A 17,527-nucleotide genomic window follows, 5' to 3' on the forward strand; every position below is an offset into this window, starting at 1 on the left:
ATAGCTTCAGTAATGCATCTTTATATCCTCATCATTTTCTGAAATTAAGTCTCTCATCCTTTAGACAATTTTTCTTTCCTTATATTCTTTGATTTAGTGATTCCTCTCAGCCTTAAACAGGCTTACTTCAATCAGTCCTTGAACATCATCTCTATTTAACCTAAAAATCAAGTGGGATTTTCAATGTGAGAGAATGTGTTTATGGTAATCCTAGACTGAGCAAAAAGAAACCACCCAAAATCCTAAAAGCTGCCAGTCAATATAATCTTAATGCTAAAACTTCGACAATTTTGCAAATCACATCGATAGATTAGTTCACTAATTACTAGGTCTGAAAATTTGTTAAGATCATTTTACAACTTGTCACTATTCTGTAAAGTGTACCACTAACCACACTCTGGGCTTTCTCCAGTTAACTTGGAGATGTGGCTTTTTAGACTCACTAAACACAGGTTAATTTCAGAATTAAAAATGTATGGGTTAAAATCTAAGTATTAATTTACTTTCTTTAGAAAATACAATTTAAATGTACCTGAGAGCTCTAGATTTTGCAAACCAGTTACTTCAAAGTTGGGACAGACGGCCATGAATACACCTGATATAATCTTACCTTGAAGTCAGTATCATTCAGGTTCCAGCAGCTTCACACTTGTTTTTTAACCTTTTAATACTTGTTGGTTCCTTCTACATAACACTAGTGCTCTTAAAGATGTATTTTAAATATCCAATACATAATATTTAGACTTTGTATGCAACTCCCTAATGGCACAAAATTTTCCTATTTCAGTGCAATGACCTCTTAGAAAAATAATAAAATCAGAATGAGTACTTAATACTCTCCTTCCAAACCCATAGCTAGAAATAAGCCCCAAGTATATTTACAACCCTGGAGATGATGTGTCATGCTTCCATGTTTAAAATAAAACTGAGTAAATTAACTAGATATGTAATACCTACTGCACATTTTAAAATTTCTCCTAATTCCACACAGGTCTCCAAAAACTACTGAACTAAAAAAATAAACTAGATTCCAATTATTTCAATGCAAGTTGAAAATGTCATAATAAAAGTATCAACTCTGGCATTATTCCCATGTAATCAAGATATATGTTCATTAAACATTAAATCAGCCACCACTATTATTTAGAGATCTGTATTAAGGGATTTTTTAAGTATTATATCATTTGTTTAAAAAAAGAATGGCATTCAGTATGGTTAACCTTCACACTCAAAATGTGATTTGCTAAAAGAAATGCCAGTTGCCATGTCAGTCCTTGAAATTCATTTTACAAGTTAAAATTTCAACTTTCTAATTGTAGTAGGTTTCATCCCTTCCAAATGTGATCCAACGTCCTCATAACAAAAACCCCACATACACAAAATCTAAATCTAAGGGGGAAAATATGAAATATGATCATTATCTTATGGGTACACACACAGGCCAGAAAACACGTGACGATAAATGGGCTCCTATTTGATTGTTTTCATGACTTTTAAGAAGTGAGCATGAAAATAAAATCTTTATTTTCAGTTATTACCCACCAATAAGAGAAAGTTAGGTTCACAGTTTTAGCTCTTTTAACACAAAGTGAACTAGGAGGCAAATTTTACATCCATCAGATACAACTAATGGACCAACTTTTTAAAGTCAGGCTATCTTGAAAGCTTGCAACATACCAGATATTGCTGTATTCTCTAGTGACAGAATGCCAGCAATGGCTGACACTAAGTAGAACTTGTGAAGTGTTTTTAATAGGAGGTGTTTTCTATATGTTGCTAAAAATTAAGAGGTTTATAAACATGTTACATGTCCAGAAACAAGTTAAGATACTTGGAAGTCTAACCACAATGATTTCGGAGCGTGTATGTTGCAATCTCAAGAGGGGTCAATAGTCCATATGGACTAAATTAATACTTGCCTCTGGGTAGCAGGTATGTTTGTAAATATAAAATTATATTAGACATTAGCACCAGTGCAGAACATGCTCAGCATCATAAGATCCAAAACACCAGCACAGAAGTTTATCCATCATTAAAAACCAATTACCTCCTTCCTAAGATGTCAAACTAGCAGGTAACTAGATTAATGAATCTAATCCAAATGAATAACTCTCATACTGTACAATCTCTTTTAGAAGTATACGGGAGAATGAGTCAGCTAAATAGAAGACATTTTATGATTTAAGATCTTCAATATTTCAAAACTGGACTTACCATACAACAGGTAGAAAATACTGAGTGACAAAAGATCTTTGATACTATACATGAAAATTCCTTTCCTGTTTACTAATAAATGTGGCGTAAGATTTAAAAAAAAAAAGATCCTAGAAAATCTGTTGATAATTCTCTCCAAGTATGTTTTAGTAAGTGGTGATGCTCCCATTCAAGGAATCCATTAACCTAATTTTCTAATGGAGGAAGAGGTAAAAATACTTATCACTTTCTGTGGAACAGTTATCTATCAACTTAAGACCAAAATTAACAGCAATACAGGAAATTCGGAAACAGTAAGATTTTTGGTTTATATTTCATGGACGGTGCTGCTGTTCCAACCTTATAAAGTAAAGCTGTCTGCTTTCCAAATTCCAAAAATTAACATACTCCCCCATCTTACCATACAAACCAGTGCCCTTTGGTTTCTTTAGAAAAAGGAAGGGTTAAAGGGTTGCTGATTATGGAAGAACAATTTTGATTTGGGACCTTCCATACACACAAATCATACTGAGTGGCCAGACGCTTATTTTACAGAACAGTTTAAGTATTACGCAGCAGCCAAATCAACTTGTTCCACCCACCCTTTGGAGGGGAAAAAACCCAACACCCATAAAACTACTTCACTTGATAGGATGTGTATCAACAATAAGTAGCTTAAACTTTCACCAATAAGGTGTCCAATCTGGTTTTTAAAATGGGAAAGTCACACATTTTAAAAGTAAATATACTTGAAATTGTGAGTCAATTATAAATTTGAACCTAATGAACCATGCAGGAGCAAGGGTTAATAAACCAATGTGCTTTGAATTTGTTCAAGTACTGATATTTCTGTATATAAAGATTTAGCATATATAACAGCTATCATGAGAAGTGAAAAAGATTTTCCCCAGAAATGAAAATATTAAAACTAAGTTAAAATACATAAAGTAGTATTAGTATTCCACACAGCATAAAATTTGACAAATCAAAGTTTACATGACCCAGTTGACCATGTGTGAAAATGCAAAGCAGGTATTAAAACTGATATTATGTCCAATATTTAAAACCAGTTTGTAATTGGGAGAACATCTAAATCCTTAATTAAAAAACACAAATGAAGTGAAAGCTTTAAACTGGTACACACTGTTCACACCTATATTTCAAGTTTGGAAATGCATATTTGCAAGCAGCAATACAAAAGTATTCATGAAGAATGCATAATCTCTGAAAATTATGAAAACATCCCTGCTACCAATACATTTCTAAATACAAAACTGACTACCATATTGTTACTTCTGTGTAGCGAGAGAAGTTCATTTTCAAAACAGATAAAATTCAGTCTTTAGGTGTGAATGGTATGAATGACAGTCTTTTTTTTTTTTTTTTTTAAATTCTTAAGTCGTTTGGGATCCTTAAGCATGCAAAACCTCAGATGGGAGGGTCCACAAAGGAACCAGGGTTGTCTTATGGCATCCAGTTAAGCCAGAGCTGGGAATGCCTCAGGGTCATCTACATCAGGAGCAGAAGCACTTGACTGAAAAAGAAACAAATCAAAATTAACAATTCTCAAATCTTGGATTGCCACTGTCTACATTTATACACATAACTTTAAAATACTAAGTAAAAATGTGTCAAAAATGTGCTTTACTGTTATGGATCAGAACAGGACTATAATTATTTGCAATGAGCCTTGTCCTGAATGTCCATCAAGAACTATTCCTTAATAACATCATGGGTTTAGTTTTCTAATAAATCACATAAGTAGATCCACATGGCATATGTATGTGGATTTGTTGTTTACTATTATTTTATTCTCCTCACTTGCTAAGAATGGCATCAGTTTGAAAGCAGGCTAAGAAACCTATTACATGATTCATTCATCAACATTAGAAAGGGACCGAACTGCTATTTATAGTCAAAGAATAACAACAAAAACGTATTGAAAGATCCATATACACAACATTGGCCTTTTAAAAAACCTGATGGCTCAGAGGAAGAAAAAGAAATCACCCCGTTATTACTGGCAACCATGAAATCTGTATTAAGCTACCACTATAATCGAACATCGACTCAATTGAGCAGGTAGGTCCCCAATTTACACATCAGGTGTTGAGAATTCAAGGACATCATTGTTTCCTAGCCAGACCACAAGAGACAATGAACTTACCTAACCCAAAGGTTACTGCTAATACTTTAAAATATCTAGTCATTAACAGCATATACTTTGGCATCAAATAGATCAGAATTCAAATTTATCAATTACTAGGGCTTCTATAAAAATATTTAAGAACTTGTTTGTGTCATACACATTGTACAAGGCATTAAATTATAAAAGTAGGACAAAAATGAACCCCAGCTCTCACACCGCAGTTTAAAAAAAAAAAAATCAAGAAAAAAGAGTGCCAATAACCATCCAGTTAGTGTCACACAATTATGGACACAAATGCTATACTGAGACCTAAAAAAGCAGCAGAGTCAAGGTAAAGGAAGCAAGTAGACCTCAGCCAAAGCCAAGAGTTAACCTGGTTCCCTGTACCTAAATTTCCTCTTCCGTAAAATGGGTACGTCAACGTAACAAAAAGAATTAAATGTCACAATACATAAAATAGTTAAACTAGCATGGCACCATGACCAGCACCTAGTACTCAATAAGCACCTAGTAAGTAACTCAATAAACAGTGATAACTTTACTAACAGAACTAATGTGCTTTAATTTCCTGAATTGTAAATATAATTTCTTGAAGGTCTATCTACTTTTTCCGTCTATCCCCAAAAGGACCTAAGGCACTGATTTACCAAAGAGGTCTTCAAATTACTTGAAAAAGTGAAAGAATTCTTAAAATTACCTTGTCAGTTCTGCTGCCACGGTTTGGACGTCCACCACGCCCACGGCCACCTCGTCCTCCCCTGCCACCACGTCCTGGGCGGCCAAGGTCTCCAAAATTGATCTCCAGCTGAGACGTTATATCATTTGCTGGCTTCCGGAAATGATGGTCCATAACCGAGTCTTCAGCGTGAGCCTAAAAATTTAAAAGCAGGCCATGGGGTTATTAATATGAAAGCAACACTGCAATATCTAAATACTGAGCTCTCTCTTAAAAAGACCAAAAGTCTAATCTGCACTTCATGTGAACAAATGTATCAACAAATGATAATAAAAAATATCAATGCCACTAAAGGTAACATAGAAGGCTTGGGGATCAGCTATAGTGATCTTAGAGGAAGACCTCCTTTCACTTCTCTTAATTTTAAAACTACAGTTGATATTGGCAAGTCTTGATGAGAGGTATATAATCAAACAACTCGAGTGGCTGGGCCCCATATGAAACCTACCGAATCATAGGAGTGAAGTCTGGTTAAGTACATTTTAAATATATCCTTCAGATTAGATTCCAATATGAACCTCTGATGAAGACTTTTGGATAGATGGCATATGAGGTTTCTACTGGTGATTAATACTGAATCACTTTTTAAGTTATAAAGAAAACTCTGGCTCTGTACTCTTCCAGGTGTGACTTGGGGAAAGAAATCATGTATAAACTTCTCAGAATGCTTTTCTGTTCATGTAACAACTATCCTGTGTTCTTCCCTACAAATTGGAGAACTAGATTCAAGTGAAACACAACTTTACATCAGGGAACCTTAAAAAGCTAAGCACAAATAAATGCAAGCCTTAAATATAGACAGGTAACCTTAAAGTCAAAATGTTTGTGAAATCCAGATCCTCCTCTGTATTTATAAATAAGGTACACCACCTACTCTGTAAAAAAACAATAAAGCCAGACAATTTTACACTGCTTAATTCCTAATTTCTTCCTGTATGGCTTAGGATAAATAGGTTTTAAAATCTTCTAGTTGGGGGGCGCCTGGGTGGCACAGCGGTTGGGCGTCTGCCTTCGGCTCAGGGCGTGATCCCGGCGTTGTGGGATCGAGCCCCACATCAGGCTCCTCCGCTGTGGGCCTGCTTCTTCCTCTCCCACTTCCCCTGCTTGTGTTCCCTCTCTTGCTGCCTGTCTCTATCTCTGTCGAATAAATAAATAAAATCTTTAAAAAAAAAAAATCTTCTAGTTGGATACTTTTCTTACACTACTTTAAAGTATGTTTTAGTTTTCCTAAATACAGGTATAATCCTTTTCTGAAGAACATTTTGTTCTAAATCTTGTTAACACTACACCTGTAACTATTCCTTAAATTACCAATAAATTTTGTATTTTTATCTATGTTCACCCCTTTAATTGTCTAATATCCAAATAAATGGTCATTCCTCAGTGCTAAGCCAACCTAATTTAAAGGCAGTAGAAAGTTATTTTAAATTAATGTTTAAATGTAAATCCACAAAACCACTAGCAAAATCAATTATACATACTAATTGTTTAATTCTTAAACGTGTGCTATTTTAAGGCAACAATGTCAATTCATTAATTAGAACCATTTTATAAGTTTCTAGAGCGCAGAAGCAAAAACACCTAATTGAAACACCTCAAAGGTTTTACTACAGTAATATATAATACACATACAGTAATATACAGAAAGAGTTTGGATGTTCAGGGGACATCCCTTTAAGGCAACAAATAAATCTGCAAAGTTGTTTTTTTTCCCCCCAGAGCAGTGAATGATAATCAGGAAAGAAGAGCTCTGGCTTCAGCCCTGTCAGTTTAACACCTTAATTCGGTTTTCTGTTTCTGAATTTCTTATTTTCTCTACTTCTTGTTTTGAGGATTAGGATATGTAAAAGAGAAAGAGTACTTAAATACACAACAAACCTGAAGACCTACACATATTCAAGGACAAGACCATTTATGCCAATAAGGTCAGCTTTAAACAAACAGCCACGTCACAAAGGCAACATGAATCCAAACTAAAGTGGCTTGATAATTAAAACATCCTGGTTTCAAAGTTATTCATAACCAATTTCACATTTTAATTTTCAAAAATTTCTAATCATATATATCAGCTTATATAATAATTATTTCTGAAAAGCTCAATGTAAAACTGTGATACCTAACGTGATGTCTACAAAATGCATAAAGAGACTTCAGGGAGATAAGAGACAAGAGAATTATGTAAAATATATCAGTATTTTGTGTATGTGTCTTGTTCTGAAGAAAAGTTCTGTCAAGACCCCAAAAAAGGTACATATAATTGTGTCAAAGGTGCCTGAGTAAATCTTTTCCATATTAACCTAAGCAGTTTAATCAGCAGTACAAATTAACAGTCCCCCCAAGATGAACTGTGATGGTTTCTTTAATCAGGAATACTTTGTTAACCCAGATATACAACTTTATCTGAAAGAATTAAAAAAAATAAGCAAAAGCATTCAAATGAAGCAAAATTTTTTTTTTCCTACAGGACTTGGCACTTAAGACAATGTCCCCATTTATATTATTTTATGGAGTCAATGTTGTTTAAAAAAAAATCATCTCTAAACCTAGAATAATATTTAAGTCTCTTCAACCTTAATTTTATTTCAAAATGTTCCATGTTTGTTTCACAGCTATTTAAGAAAATTAACATGCAATATCTCATTGAATCTTATTACAGACTGCCTTAATAACATTTCAATTTAACTTTATGATTAAAATCTCATACTTGTACAAGCCCTAAATGATGTAGCAGTAAGCCATTCCTCTAACAACCTGCCCCAGGGATTGTTACCAAATCAAAAACCACCACCACCATGTCTTTCTCAAGTATTTTCATTAGTAAATTAATTTGCTAGTTCTTATAAGACATCAGTCCTCAAAAAGGATAGCATCATTCATTGAAAAATCTTCATCACTATAAATGACAAAGGCAGAGAGTTCGAAAAATTGAACACTGATGAAGCCACTCTTTTAGCTTAGGTTAAACCACATGAAAATGCAAACCTTTCAACTGATTCAGTTAGGCAAGATTTCTAAAAATATTATCACAACTTTGAAAAGACCTACTTTATTTCTAAAACACTAGTAATTGTATGATACACAACTGACTGCTTTCTAAAAAAAACAACAAAACCACCATATTAAATATATTGTGGATTGACTGAAGGACTACCTTTCTTGAAATATACAGTAATGCAGTTTTTCCTTTCTGAACAATTTATCTGCTCCAAATGCTCCCATGTAAAGCTTTTATCTTTTATCAACAGATTATCCATGTGATATTTTAAAACAGGAAGTACAAATACAATTCAATACAAATCTCAACATTTTCAAACACCACAAAACTTAATTTTACCTCTTCACTCTTTGACTTATGAAGAACAAATCCCTTCTTCCACTGCCCATCAGCACCTTCATTTGGTTTTCGGATATTAAATTCTACTTTTGCCCGATCCTTATTTTGAATAGCTTTCCACTCATCCAAAGTCATTTCTTTTGGACCCTCTTCCTTTACTTCTTCAACTTCGTTCTCCCTGTGAAAGCATATTTGTTTTATAGCTATTAAGGGGCTGATAAAATCGTAACTTATAAGGAAGAATAACTTCTTGGCTTGTTGGTAATCCCAGTCTTCTGTCACCCAATGCTTAACACATAACTTGGTGGAGGCTAGGAATTCAGTGCTTATTCAATTAGTGAAAGCATGGATAACTGAGAAATATACAATTCGAACTTCATGAACTATGAAATCAACTATCAGTAGTTAACAACCTTGAACTGTCTTTACCCAAAATACACACTTCTTAAAACTATACTGCTTTAAAACTGTACCCTTATGTGATTTAAGTATTTGACCTAGCTTCTCCTAAAACACTTTCAATTTCCGTAATTCTCCACGATATAGAACTTATAATAACAGAAATAAAAGCAGTCACCTAGGATGCCTGTGAACAACTAAAATTCATATTCTAGAATATGAAAGAACTGTTCCTCTCTTTATCAACTAACACTTAATAGCAAAATAATTTTAAAAGCCAAGTTTCCACAAATCCAGAATCCTGTATACTCCAAACCAGCCTGTATATGGACAGGAGAGACTGTGGTTTGACTAGTATTAGAACCCTCCACAAAACATATCAGTTTCAGTACTTAATACTAAATTAATTATTTCCAAATACAATTCTCAGGATATAGCTGTTATATAATACCCTTTTCCCTTTTTATAAAAACAAAGCATGGGCCTAGGAATCCATTATTTTAGTCTAATCTCAACTTGCAATTGTCACCAAACAAGTTGTTTGCTATTCTGGGAGCCCTGCTTCCTTCCAAAGATAGCAGGTGATTCAGTTAACCTTAGAGCTCAAATATCTCCCTTCCATGCTACTCCTCACTGTTTGACAAATCCTATCTTAAAACTGCCCATACCAAGTTTACATTTAATTAATGAGATCTTGGCTATCAATATCAAGTCCAACTCTGTCACTTTACAAATGGGAAAACTAAGGATCAAGAAAAGGTCCTAGTTATTTTCAAGTCACGACACAGCCAAGAATAGAACTTGGCATACCTTTACCACATCATGAAACCACACCTACCAAAGGTGGTTCTAAGAATCAAATGAAACAAAAAAGAAGTTCTGGGAACAATATATTAAGGGAGTTAATCAAAGTTCAGCCTGTGCTTAAATTTATACTTCCACATGCAAGGTATAATGCTATATTCAGATCCTCCCTACTCTGGAGTAAAACTAAAAACTGCTCTAATGTCAACCATCTTGATCTTCTTTAGCCCAAATATCCCCAGTTTCATTCTTGGGTCCTAAGAGAAGGATTTGTTTGCAACATGCTGTCAATACATCATTTCTTCTGATAAACAGTTTTAATCTTTGCAAATCACTCTTAAGGTCATTTAAACATGGGCTCTTTATTAAAGGAACAGTTCTGTTAGGAGTTGTGAAGTACTTCTGTTACTTTAAGGTTCATTTCAGTTGCTGATCATAATTTCATTGTGTACACTCAAAATTATGATTTCCTATTACCCCAAGTTCAACATATCACTTAACGACTGAGCCACCCAGGCGCCCCTCAAGTTCAACATATCACTTAATACCATGTATTTTTATCTACTCTAATACTAAATCAGTTATTATTCCTTCTTCCAACAAATCCATGGAATATGATACTATTACCAATAGTGGTCCACTATAGGAGCAATTCTGGGAGAAAAAGCAGAAAAGCATCCCTCCCTGACTGATTTAAATATGCTCTGGCTAAGAATTACAAACCCTAAATAACTGGTAATTTAAGACTCTAAGCCACAATCCTATAAGAAATGAACAGCATATAACTTCTGCTTGGGTTGATGGAAACTAGAGGAAGGCATTAAATTATTTCTACCAGCGTAACTTGTGGCTTTGCAATTCTTCCATCCTTGAATGAAAACTTCAAAACCAAATCTTACGCCTAAAAACTCAGAAAATGAAAAGGATTAAGAAAGCCAACTGAATTAATAACATATTCTGTTATTCTGCTCTCCTCATACATTTTAAAACAAGCCAATAATGCCACGTTCCAAATCCTATGTTGACGGAAAAAGAAACTTCAGATGGAGAAATTTTAAAACGGTCACATTTTCTGGTTTTAAACGGTCTCAGAATAAAATTTATATAGTTAAGAGTCCAAATTACTTTGAACTCTGTGTTCTAAATACTATCTCTTCTGTCAACCATTTGGTCTAATTTTTCGAAACTCCCAACTTTAGCCTCCAATTCCCACCTATTCAATGTCTCTGGACAGCTATCATCACCAGGATTAGTCATTGTTTAACTTCTCTACCAAGTAAGGTATAGATAAGTAAAATGGAGGACATCTTATTCCTATTCTCCATTCTCACGTCAAATAGTTAATTTTTGTTCCTAAAGAGGTATTACTAAAATATGTTTTTTCCATTATCTTTTCAAAGACAACAATAATTTAAACTAGAAATAAGCATTTCTATTTTTCAAACCATTATAGCCCAATATATGAATGTGTAAAGCACTCTTCCAAATATTTACTATTTGAGGAATTCAGGTCCAAGTCTCCTGTCAAAAGCCATTAAATGCTAGCATTAAACCTGTATGTTATTTTCTCAGTAGAAACCCAAATTGCTTCCAGTGCTGTGGCATCACCACTATACATAAAACCACTTACTTATTTTCAGTGTCTGCAACTGGATGCTCTTCACCTTCAGGTGTTTCCTCAGTCACATTTGATTGATCCAAGTCACTGCAATTATAAGATATTTGTTTCTGAATGTATTTTGGGGACTCTCTAAGGAAAAAAGAAAAAGAAAAGCATCTAGGTCCATTTACATGTAGCTTAAAGATTCTTTATACAATTTTAAAATCTTCACATTCTAAGAGTCTTTTCTTACTAAATTTAGTTCCTAGTAGACCTCTGAGAAAATAATTTAAAAATGCATACTGATCCAAGTTATAGTTCACGTACTTTATTCAAAAAGTAGCAGGACAGAGTAGCTTGCTTTAAGACAAAGCTTTACCAGCCTATCAAATTTTTGTATGACCACAAGGGTCGATAGCTACGATAGGAACTATTAAAGACACACAGAAAATCAGAATACCCAAATGAAAAGAAAAACTGACATCACATGTATTTAAATATAGAAAAACTGGTCATGTGACATATTGTACTCAAACATATCCAACAAGATATTACAAGGAAGTAGCTGAGATGAGAGCATCTGTTCTTGTCCTAGGGACAAGTAAAGTATAATAGTTATGGATAAACTTTTAATAAAGCGTAAAAGCAATCTTATTTAAATATTACTTATTTTAAAAAATCAGAATACCAACGTTAATTCATCTTTGACAGTTCCCCAGTTGTGAGATCCGCTACCTCCACGTTTGTCCTCATGCTTCAGGCCACTGTAATGTGAAAAAGAACTAACAAAACTGAGTTAACATAATACTCTTTAATTCTAGAAATTCAAATTTTGTTTTATTAAAGAAGTAGATTCACATGTAAAATTATAATAAAAACCAATAAAAGACTTACGATCTATCACTTCCACTATGCCTATCAAATTCACGTTTGCCACGAGAATCAAATCCATCTCCTCGGCCCATTCCACGTCCACGGCCTCCTCGACCTCTTCCAAGACCACCACGGCCTCGGATAGGCCGGTCAATAATCGGTCTACAGCAAATAAAAAATATCATATACTTCCAAGGTTTCCAGGGGAAAAAAAGAAGGGAAATGCATCCAAATGCTCAAATGTAAAAACATATTTACTGGCTAATAATCCAATGGTTAATAAACACCTGTTTTAGAAAACTCAAAAACAGTCTACTTCTAAACACATAAAAGTACTCAGAACTAGGAAGCTCCCCCCAAACAAGAAATTTTTGCTTTCTCTAAAACTTTACTACTAGTACCTGTACTTTTTAAATGATTTATTCATATTATAATCCAGTAAAACCACACTACAGCTCACCAATATACTTCAAAATTAAAATAAACACATCTAACATGCATAATGAGTAAAAAAAACACACCTAACATGCATAATGTGAGTAATATGTTTTGCTATAAACAATTACCCAAGACTTTCCTGCTAACATCAGAGAAAGGAAACCAAGGAAAAGAAATTGTCCATCAATTCAACTGAAGTGTTTCATTACCAGAAATCCAAGACTGAACACTAAAAATTGTTACCAAAATGTTCATAGTAGAACAATGCATACACTCAGATATTTATTTCTCTGAAAAACATAAATGTACCAGCCAGACTGCTACCTGGCAAATTATGCCCAATTTATAGCTTTGTGTTAAAATATGACTACATAGGGGCGCCTGGGTGGCTCAGTCGTTAAGCGTCTGCCTTCGGCTCAGGGCGTGATCCTGGAGTCCTGGGATCGAGCCCCACATCAGGCTCCTCTGCTGGGAGTCTGCTTCTTCCTCTCCCACTCCCCCTGCCTGTCTCTCTGTCAAATAAATAAATAAAATCTTAAAAAAAAAAAAGACTATATAAACTGACAAAACATGAAGAGATTAAAAACAAATCTTGCCTATCAACTGAAAATTCTCCTCCTTCACCCTTTTCTTCAAGTGGCTTTTCAAATCGTCGTTCACGAGGTGGTCGCCTTTCTGGTCTCCTATCAATTATTTTCCCTTCACCCTGCAGCTGTTGATCAGGTCTTCTTCCAACACGTCTTATTCCTGAAATGATAAATAACCTGCATAAGCAAATTATTTTTGCAACACAAAAAAATTGGCAGACTACTGAAAGATCCCCCCCCAAAGCTGCTATTCTTTCAATCCAGTTAACTAGCACTTGCTGCTGAAAAAGGCAAAAACTGGGCACTTTTAAAAAATATAACAAAATACCTGAGAACTTGTTTCAAACTTCTATTTAGTTCGCCAAATTATGCCTCCCCCACACTCAGGTAAACCTGAGCAGTCTCTGTACCTGACTTGAAAGTCATCTGGGTAGCCATCATTCCTCTCACTTTTCAAGATGCCAGTCTCATAATGTAAAATTCTAACTTTTAAGAAATTTTAGGCATGGTACATTTTGGCTTTAAAGATACCAAAAAAGATTAACACCAGTAGCCATTCATTAATAATACCCAAGCAAATCAACACACTCACCAGATAAGGACCCTCAGAAAAACAGTGAAGACCGCACTATTTTATATGATCTGGAGGAAATAAAACTATAGTAAAAAGTAGAGTGACAGTTCTATAAATTACAAAACTGAAAGGAAACAAACAGCATTGAGAATTACATCTCCATTGTTTCAAACAACCAATTAACCAGAAAAAAGTACTGTTTTCTTATTATTTTTATGTGTGTTCACATATGTATCCATCCATATCCATACATACAAAACCACACAGACTAAAAAAATATACTGCTATGCAACCACTAGGCAATAGTCCAGTTGTTTTATTATAAATGGAGAGTTTTTTTTTTTTTGCCTTAACAGGTATCTTTGTTTCCAAAGGATCTTTAAAAACCACACACACACACACACACACACACACACACACACACACGGACCCCTTTAAAAACAGTATTTAATAGAAACTTGTGGCACTAAGTGATGGCTGAAGCATTTACTGATTTCCCCCTGTATTACTTTTTTCCTGTTAGTGTCTGAGGCCCACAAAGGCAACCAGTATGCATTATTGGCCTTAAGGATAAGTAGATACATTCATGACTGTATAATTTCAGGTATGCTCTAATTCCTAAACCGTAAGTTCTGACAAAGTTTAAAAAAAAAAAAAAAAGACCGAGGAATTGGTTTTATAACAAGATCTTAAGTTGATTCACTGATTCTAAGGAAGTGACCCACCACCAGGATACATCCCATCATTCGACTGCTTGTAACTGAAGTCAAATGGTAAACACCAAACTCTTAAATGAAATTTTAAGGTCCATTCCACATAAACTCTCAGGACCGACCACAAATGTTAAATCTTTAGGCATCTTAAACAAATGCTGTCACAGGTATAGTGTACTGGGGTGGAGCTATGGAACCAGTCCTTACAATAATGATATCCAAGCCAAACACACCCAAGTGAACAATGGCTTCCTTCCCCACCCAATATTCATTATTATGCTTACAGAACCTAAAAAATTTACTAAATAAATTCACCCAATAACTGACATTTAAAAATTCAAGCTTCTCTTAATCTATTTACCTGTACTTGCAAACTCACTAGATTTCAGGCTTTCAATAAAAAAATTAAAAAACACCTTGTAGTCTACACTTAAGTGATGTTCTGAAGTGTCAGTTCTCAAATTCTTCAAATGGACAAAACACAAGCTACAAAACTCCTATTAATATTAAATACGTATATCTAAGGTATGTCTAGTATTTGCCAGCACCTATATGTAAAGGCAAAGAACACATCACCAGGTAGCAATTCTTTCCACTACAAGAGGTAGGGAGACTTTTTACAGTCTATCCGTCTCCAAAGCCCAGACCATCAAATGACAGGTAGCAGGATCTGAAAATAAAAATTTTTTTTTCATTCAACACTTTTCCTGTATTTAAAAGCTTATGCTTTATGCTATTTAAGGTTAAGAGTGCTTTGTATTGCTGATCTAAGGAAGATGGTGACAGGTAATATGGAAGTTTTCCAAAGGGAAAAGTACTGAATGGTGAACTTTGTCCTGGTTATAAGTTTATGAAAGAATTCCTCATCTTTAACAACTTAAAATACTAGGTTCCAGGTTAAAAGCTTACCTCCTCAAAGATGGGCTTTATGATCAAAACAACCGCGGCTTAAACCAGGCTTCATGCTTTGAGCATTCAAAATGGGTGAAACACATCTACCTGGTACACTTTAGATTTATGTATTAGACTCAATTTTTTTCATGCACTTTTTTTCATTAGTGAGATCAAGGAGGTAAACCTGAGCAAAAATAATAAATAACACAGGCCTGTGTTCCTTAACGCGGAAATTAAATAATTATTCAACCGAGCTACCGGTTGCTTCAAAACTTTGATGACTGAATAGATATTTGGTCTAAACGATGTACACAGGGCTTTCCAACACTCCAACTTGTGCTTCTCCCCAACCTGTAATTTTAATACAAGAATTCTTTTGTTTTATTCACCACATAGGTTCTTCATTCCAACCATCACAGAAGTTCTGCATCAAAAAAAAAAAAAACAAAAACAAAAACCTAAACTAAAACCTAACACAACTGCTGTGATTTTTAAAATTAGTTGAATGCTACGGAATTCAACTAAAACTAATGAGAAACAACTTCTTTCAGGAGCACGTGGCAATAAAGGGTAATTTCAACTTTCAACATAAAAAGGCAACTTTAAAGATCCAGAGCTTAGATCCTACACCTACTTGCTACTGATCACGTACACTTTTTATCCCCAACTGTTTTGCTTTTTCGCCCACCAAAGAGGACAAAACACTAATTAGAAAATGCAAAAAAAAACCAACCTCAAGACAATCCTGTGAAGTTTACAGTGACCTCTGGAACCAACTATTACCCGCCAATGAATCCCGACCATGCTTCACGCACATGTGGAGAAAAAGCTACAGACTCAAAAAAGAGCTCTGCTGTGGCTAAAGTTGTGACAGCCTCTGCACTCAATTCAACACGAGGCCCAGGCCGGGCCACCATATGAAATATTAAGTGCGGGGGGGGGGGGTGCCGGGAGAGAGGACAAGCCTCAGAATTTCCTGCAATAACCAGTCTTCGTTCACAATTCCCGCTTCTGCTTACCACGGTGTAACCAAATTTCTCTTCTCAAAAGCTTAATTCACTCCAGCAAGTTAGTGGTTTTTAATAGTTGAAGTGATGAGGAGGGACAATAAGGCACATGTGGCACCCGAAACAGTAGCTCACTCCACAGAACCTAGAACTGGCTCAGGTGCAAACTCCGACCTCCAGCTTTTCACTGGGGGTACTCCGCGCCATCGTGGGACAAGATGGCAGGAGAGAAGCCAACCGCACCCCAAAGCAGCACGCCGAGGGAGAGCTCTGAGCAGGAAGAAGCTGTGGACCCCACGCTTCCCCCTAACTACAAAAGCTTAAGTGGCCAGCTTCCCCGAACCTCGGTCCATGCGCTTGCCCGCCAAGGAATCCGGCGGGAAGGCAACAACCTCCCACGATCGCGAACACGCTCGCGGAGCAGCTTATCTCTGGAGCACGCTCCGCGCCTCAGAAACAGAGGCGGGAAGGGGGTGGCTCCACGATCCTTGCAGGTGGTTTCAACTTGGGGCTACCACGCTCCCAGCCACCTTCGTGGGACCTGGCTTTTGTCGTGCGGGGGAAAACGTGAGGAAATCGGCGGCAAAGTCTCCCGCGGACACTCGAAACTCCAGAAGCAAGTACTAGCCTTAAGTCCCCTCGCTCCTTCCCTCCATCCCGGGTCTCCTCCACCTTCTACCACAGCTTTACCTTCTTTCTTAAGCGCCACGGGCGGCTGCGTCTCCTCTTTCTTGTCAACCACGCCAACGTTGGGGGGCAGCGGGTTCTTGCGGTCTTTCTGGGACTCTTTACGCAGCTGTTTGCCTGCCGCGTTGGAGTTGGTCTGGGCTGCGGCCTGAGCTGCGCTCTTGGCCCCAGGGCCCCCAACGCCGCCCCCGCCGGCTTCTTTTTTCTTGTTCTCTGCTGCCTTCAACACCTCAAAGGGGTCCGATTCGTCGTCAAATAACTGGTCGAATCGGTTGGTGACCACGCAGCCGAAGCCTTCCTGTAAATGCCCAGGCATGATGGTGGCTCGCCGGCGCGTTCCTCCACGGATTGCAGCGGGCCGCGCCGAGCCAAGAGCGCCTGCTTCAGCTCTTCCCACAAGATGGCCGGGCCGAGAGAGGGGGGCCGTCTTCTCTTCCGGCGCCAGGCACACATCCGGGAGCAGCCAGCTCTGCACGGCACTATGGGGTATGTAGGCCAGAGTCGCTTCTCCTGAGGCGACTCCCAGGGCGAAGACTACA

General features: G+C 36.4%; 1 protein-coding gene across 4 annotated transcripts; it reads right to left on the bottom strand.

The window, feature by feature from the left end:
• Positions 1 to 1,501: 1,501 nt before the first annotated feature.
• SERBP1 (SERPINE1 mRNA binding protein 1) lies at positions 1,502 to 17,414 on the bottom strand. Of its 4 annotated transcripts, none has more exons than XM_045802067.2 (8): positions 16,992 to 17,414; positions 13,123 to 13,273; positions 12,110 to 12,250; positions 11,908 to 11,979; positions 11,246 to 11,320; positions 8,413 to 8,590; positions 5,040 to 5,213; positions 1,502 to 3,727 (listed from the first exon to the last, which is right to left on the bottom strand). In XM_045802067.2, exons 1-8 carry the CDS (start codon positions 17,302 to 17,304, stop codon positions 3,671 to 3,673), a joined length of 1,161 nt encoding a protein of 386 aa, XP_045658023.1. In that variant the 5' UTR covers positions 17,305 to 17,414; the 3' UTR covers positions 1,502 to 3,670. The 4 variants fall into 4 exon arrangements, with proteins under 4 accessions (XP_045658023.1, XP_045658021.1, XP_045658022.1 ...); XM_045802065.2 differs by having other exon boundaries at positions 11,246 to 11,365; XM_045802066.2 differs by having other exon boundaries at positions 11,908 to 11,997.
• Positions 17,415 to 17,527: the final 113 nt, after the last annotated feature.

The sequence above is a fragment of the Ursus americanus genome, chromosome 12, assembly GCF_024610735.1.
Source record: "Ursus americanus isolate L20-20 chromosome 12, mUrsAme1.1.p, whole genome shotgun sequence".
In the NCBI taxonomy this organism is placed as follows: domain Eukaryota; kingdom Metazoa; phylum Chordata; class Mammalia; order Carnivora; family Ursidae; genus Ursus; species Ursus americanus.

Excerpts from the sequence above, each read along its gene's own strand:
- SERBP1 (XM_045802064.2), bottom strand. The coding sequence starts at position 17,304 with ATGCCTGGGCATTTACAGGAAGGCTTCGGCTGCGTGGTCACCAACCGA. Across the intron at positions 12,251-13,122 it reads GGAGAATTTTCAGTTGATAG|ACCGATTATTGACCGGCCTA; the intron begins GCAAGATTTGTT and ends TATTTGCTGTAG. Across the intron at positions 5,214-8,412 it reads ATAAGTCAAAGAGTGAAGAG|GCTCACGCTGAAGACTCGGT; the intron begins GTAAAATTAAGT and ends TTAAATTTTTAG.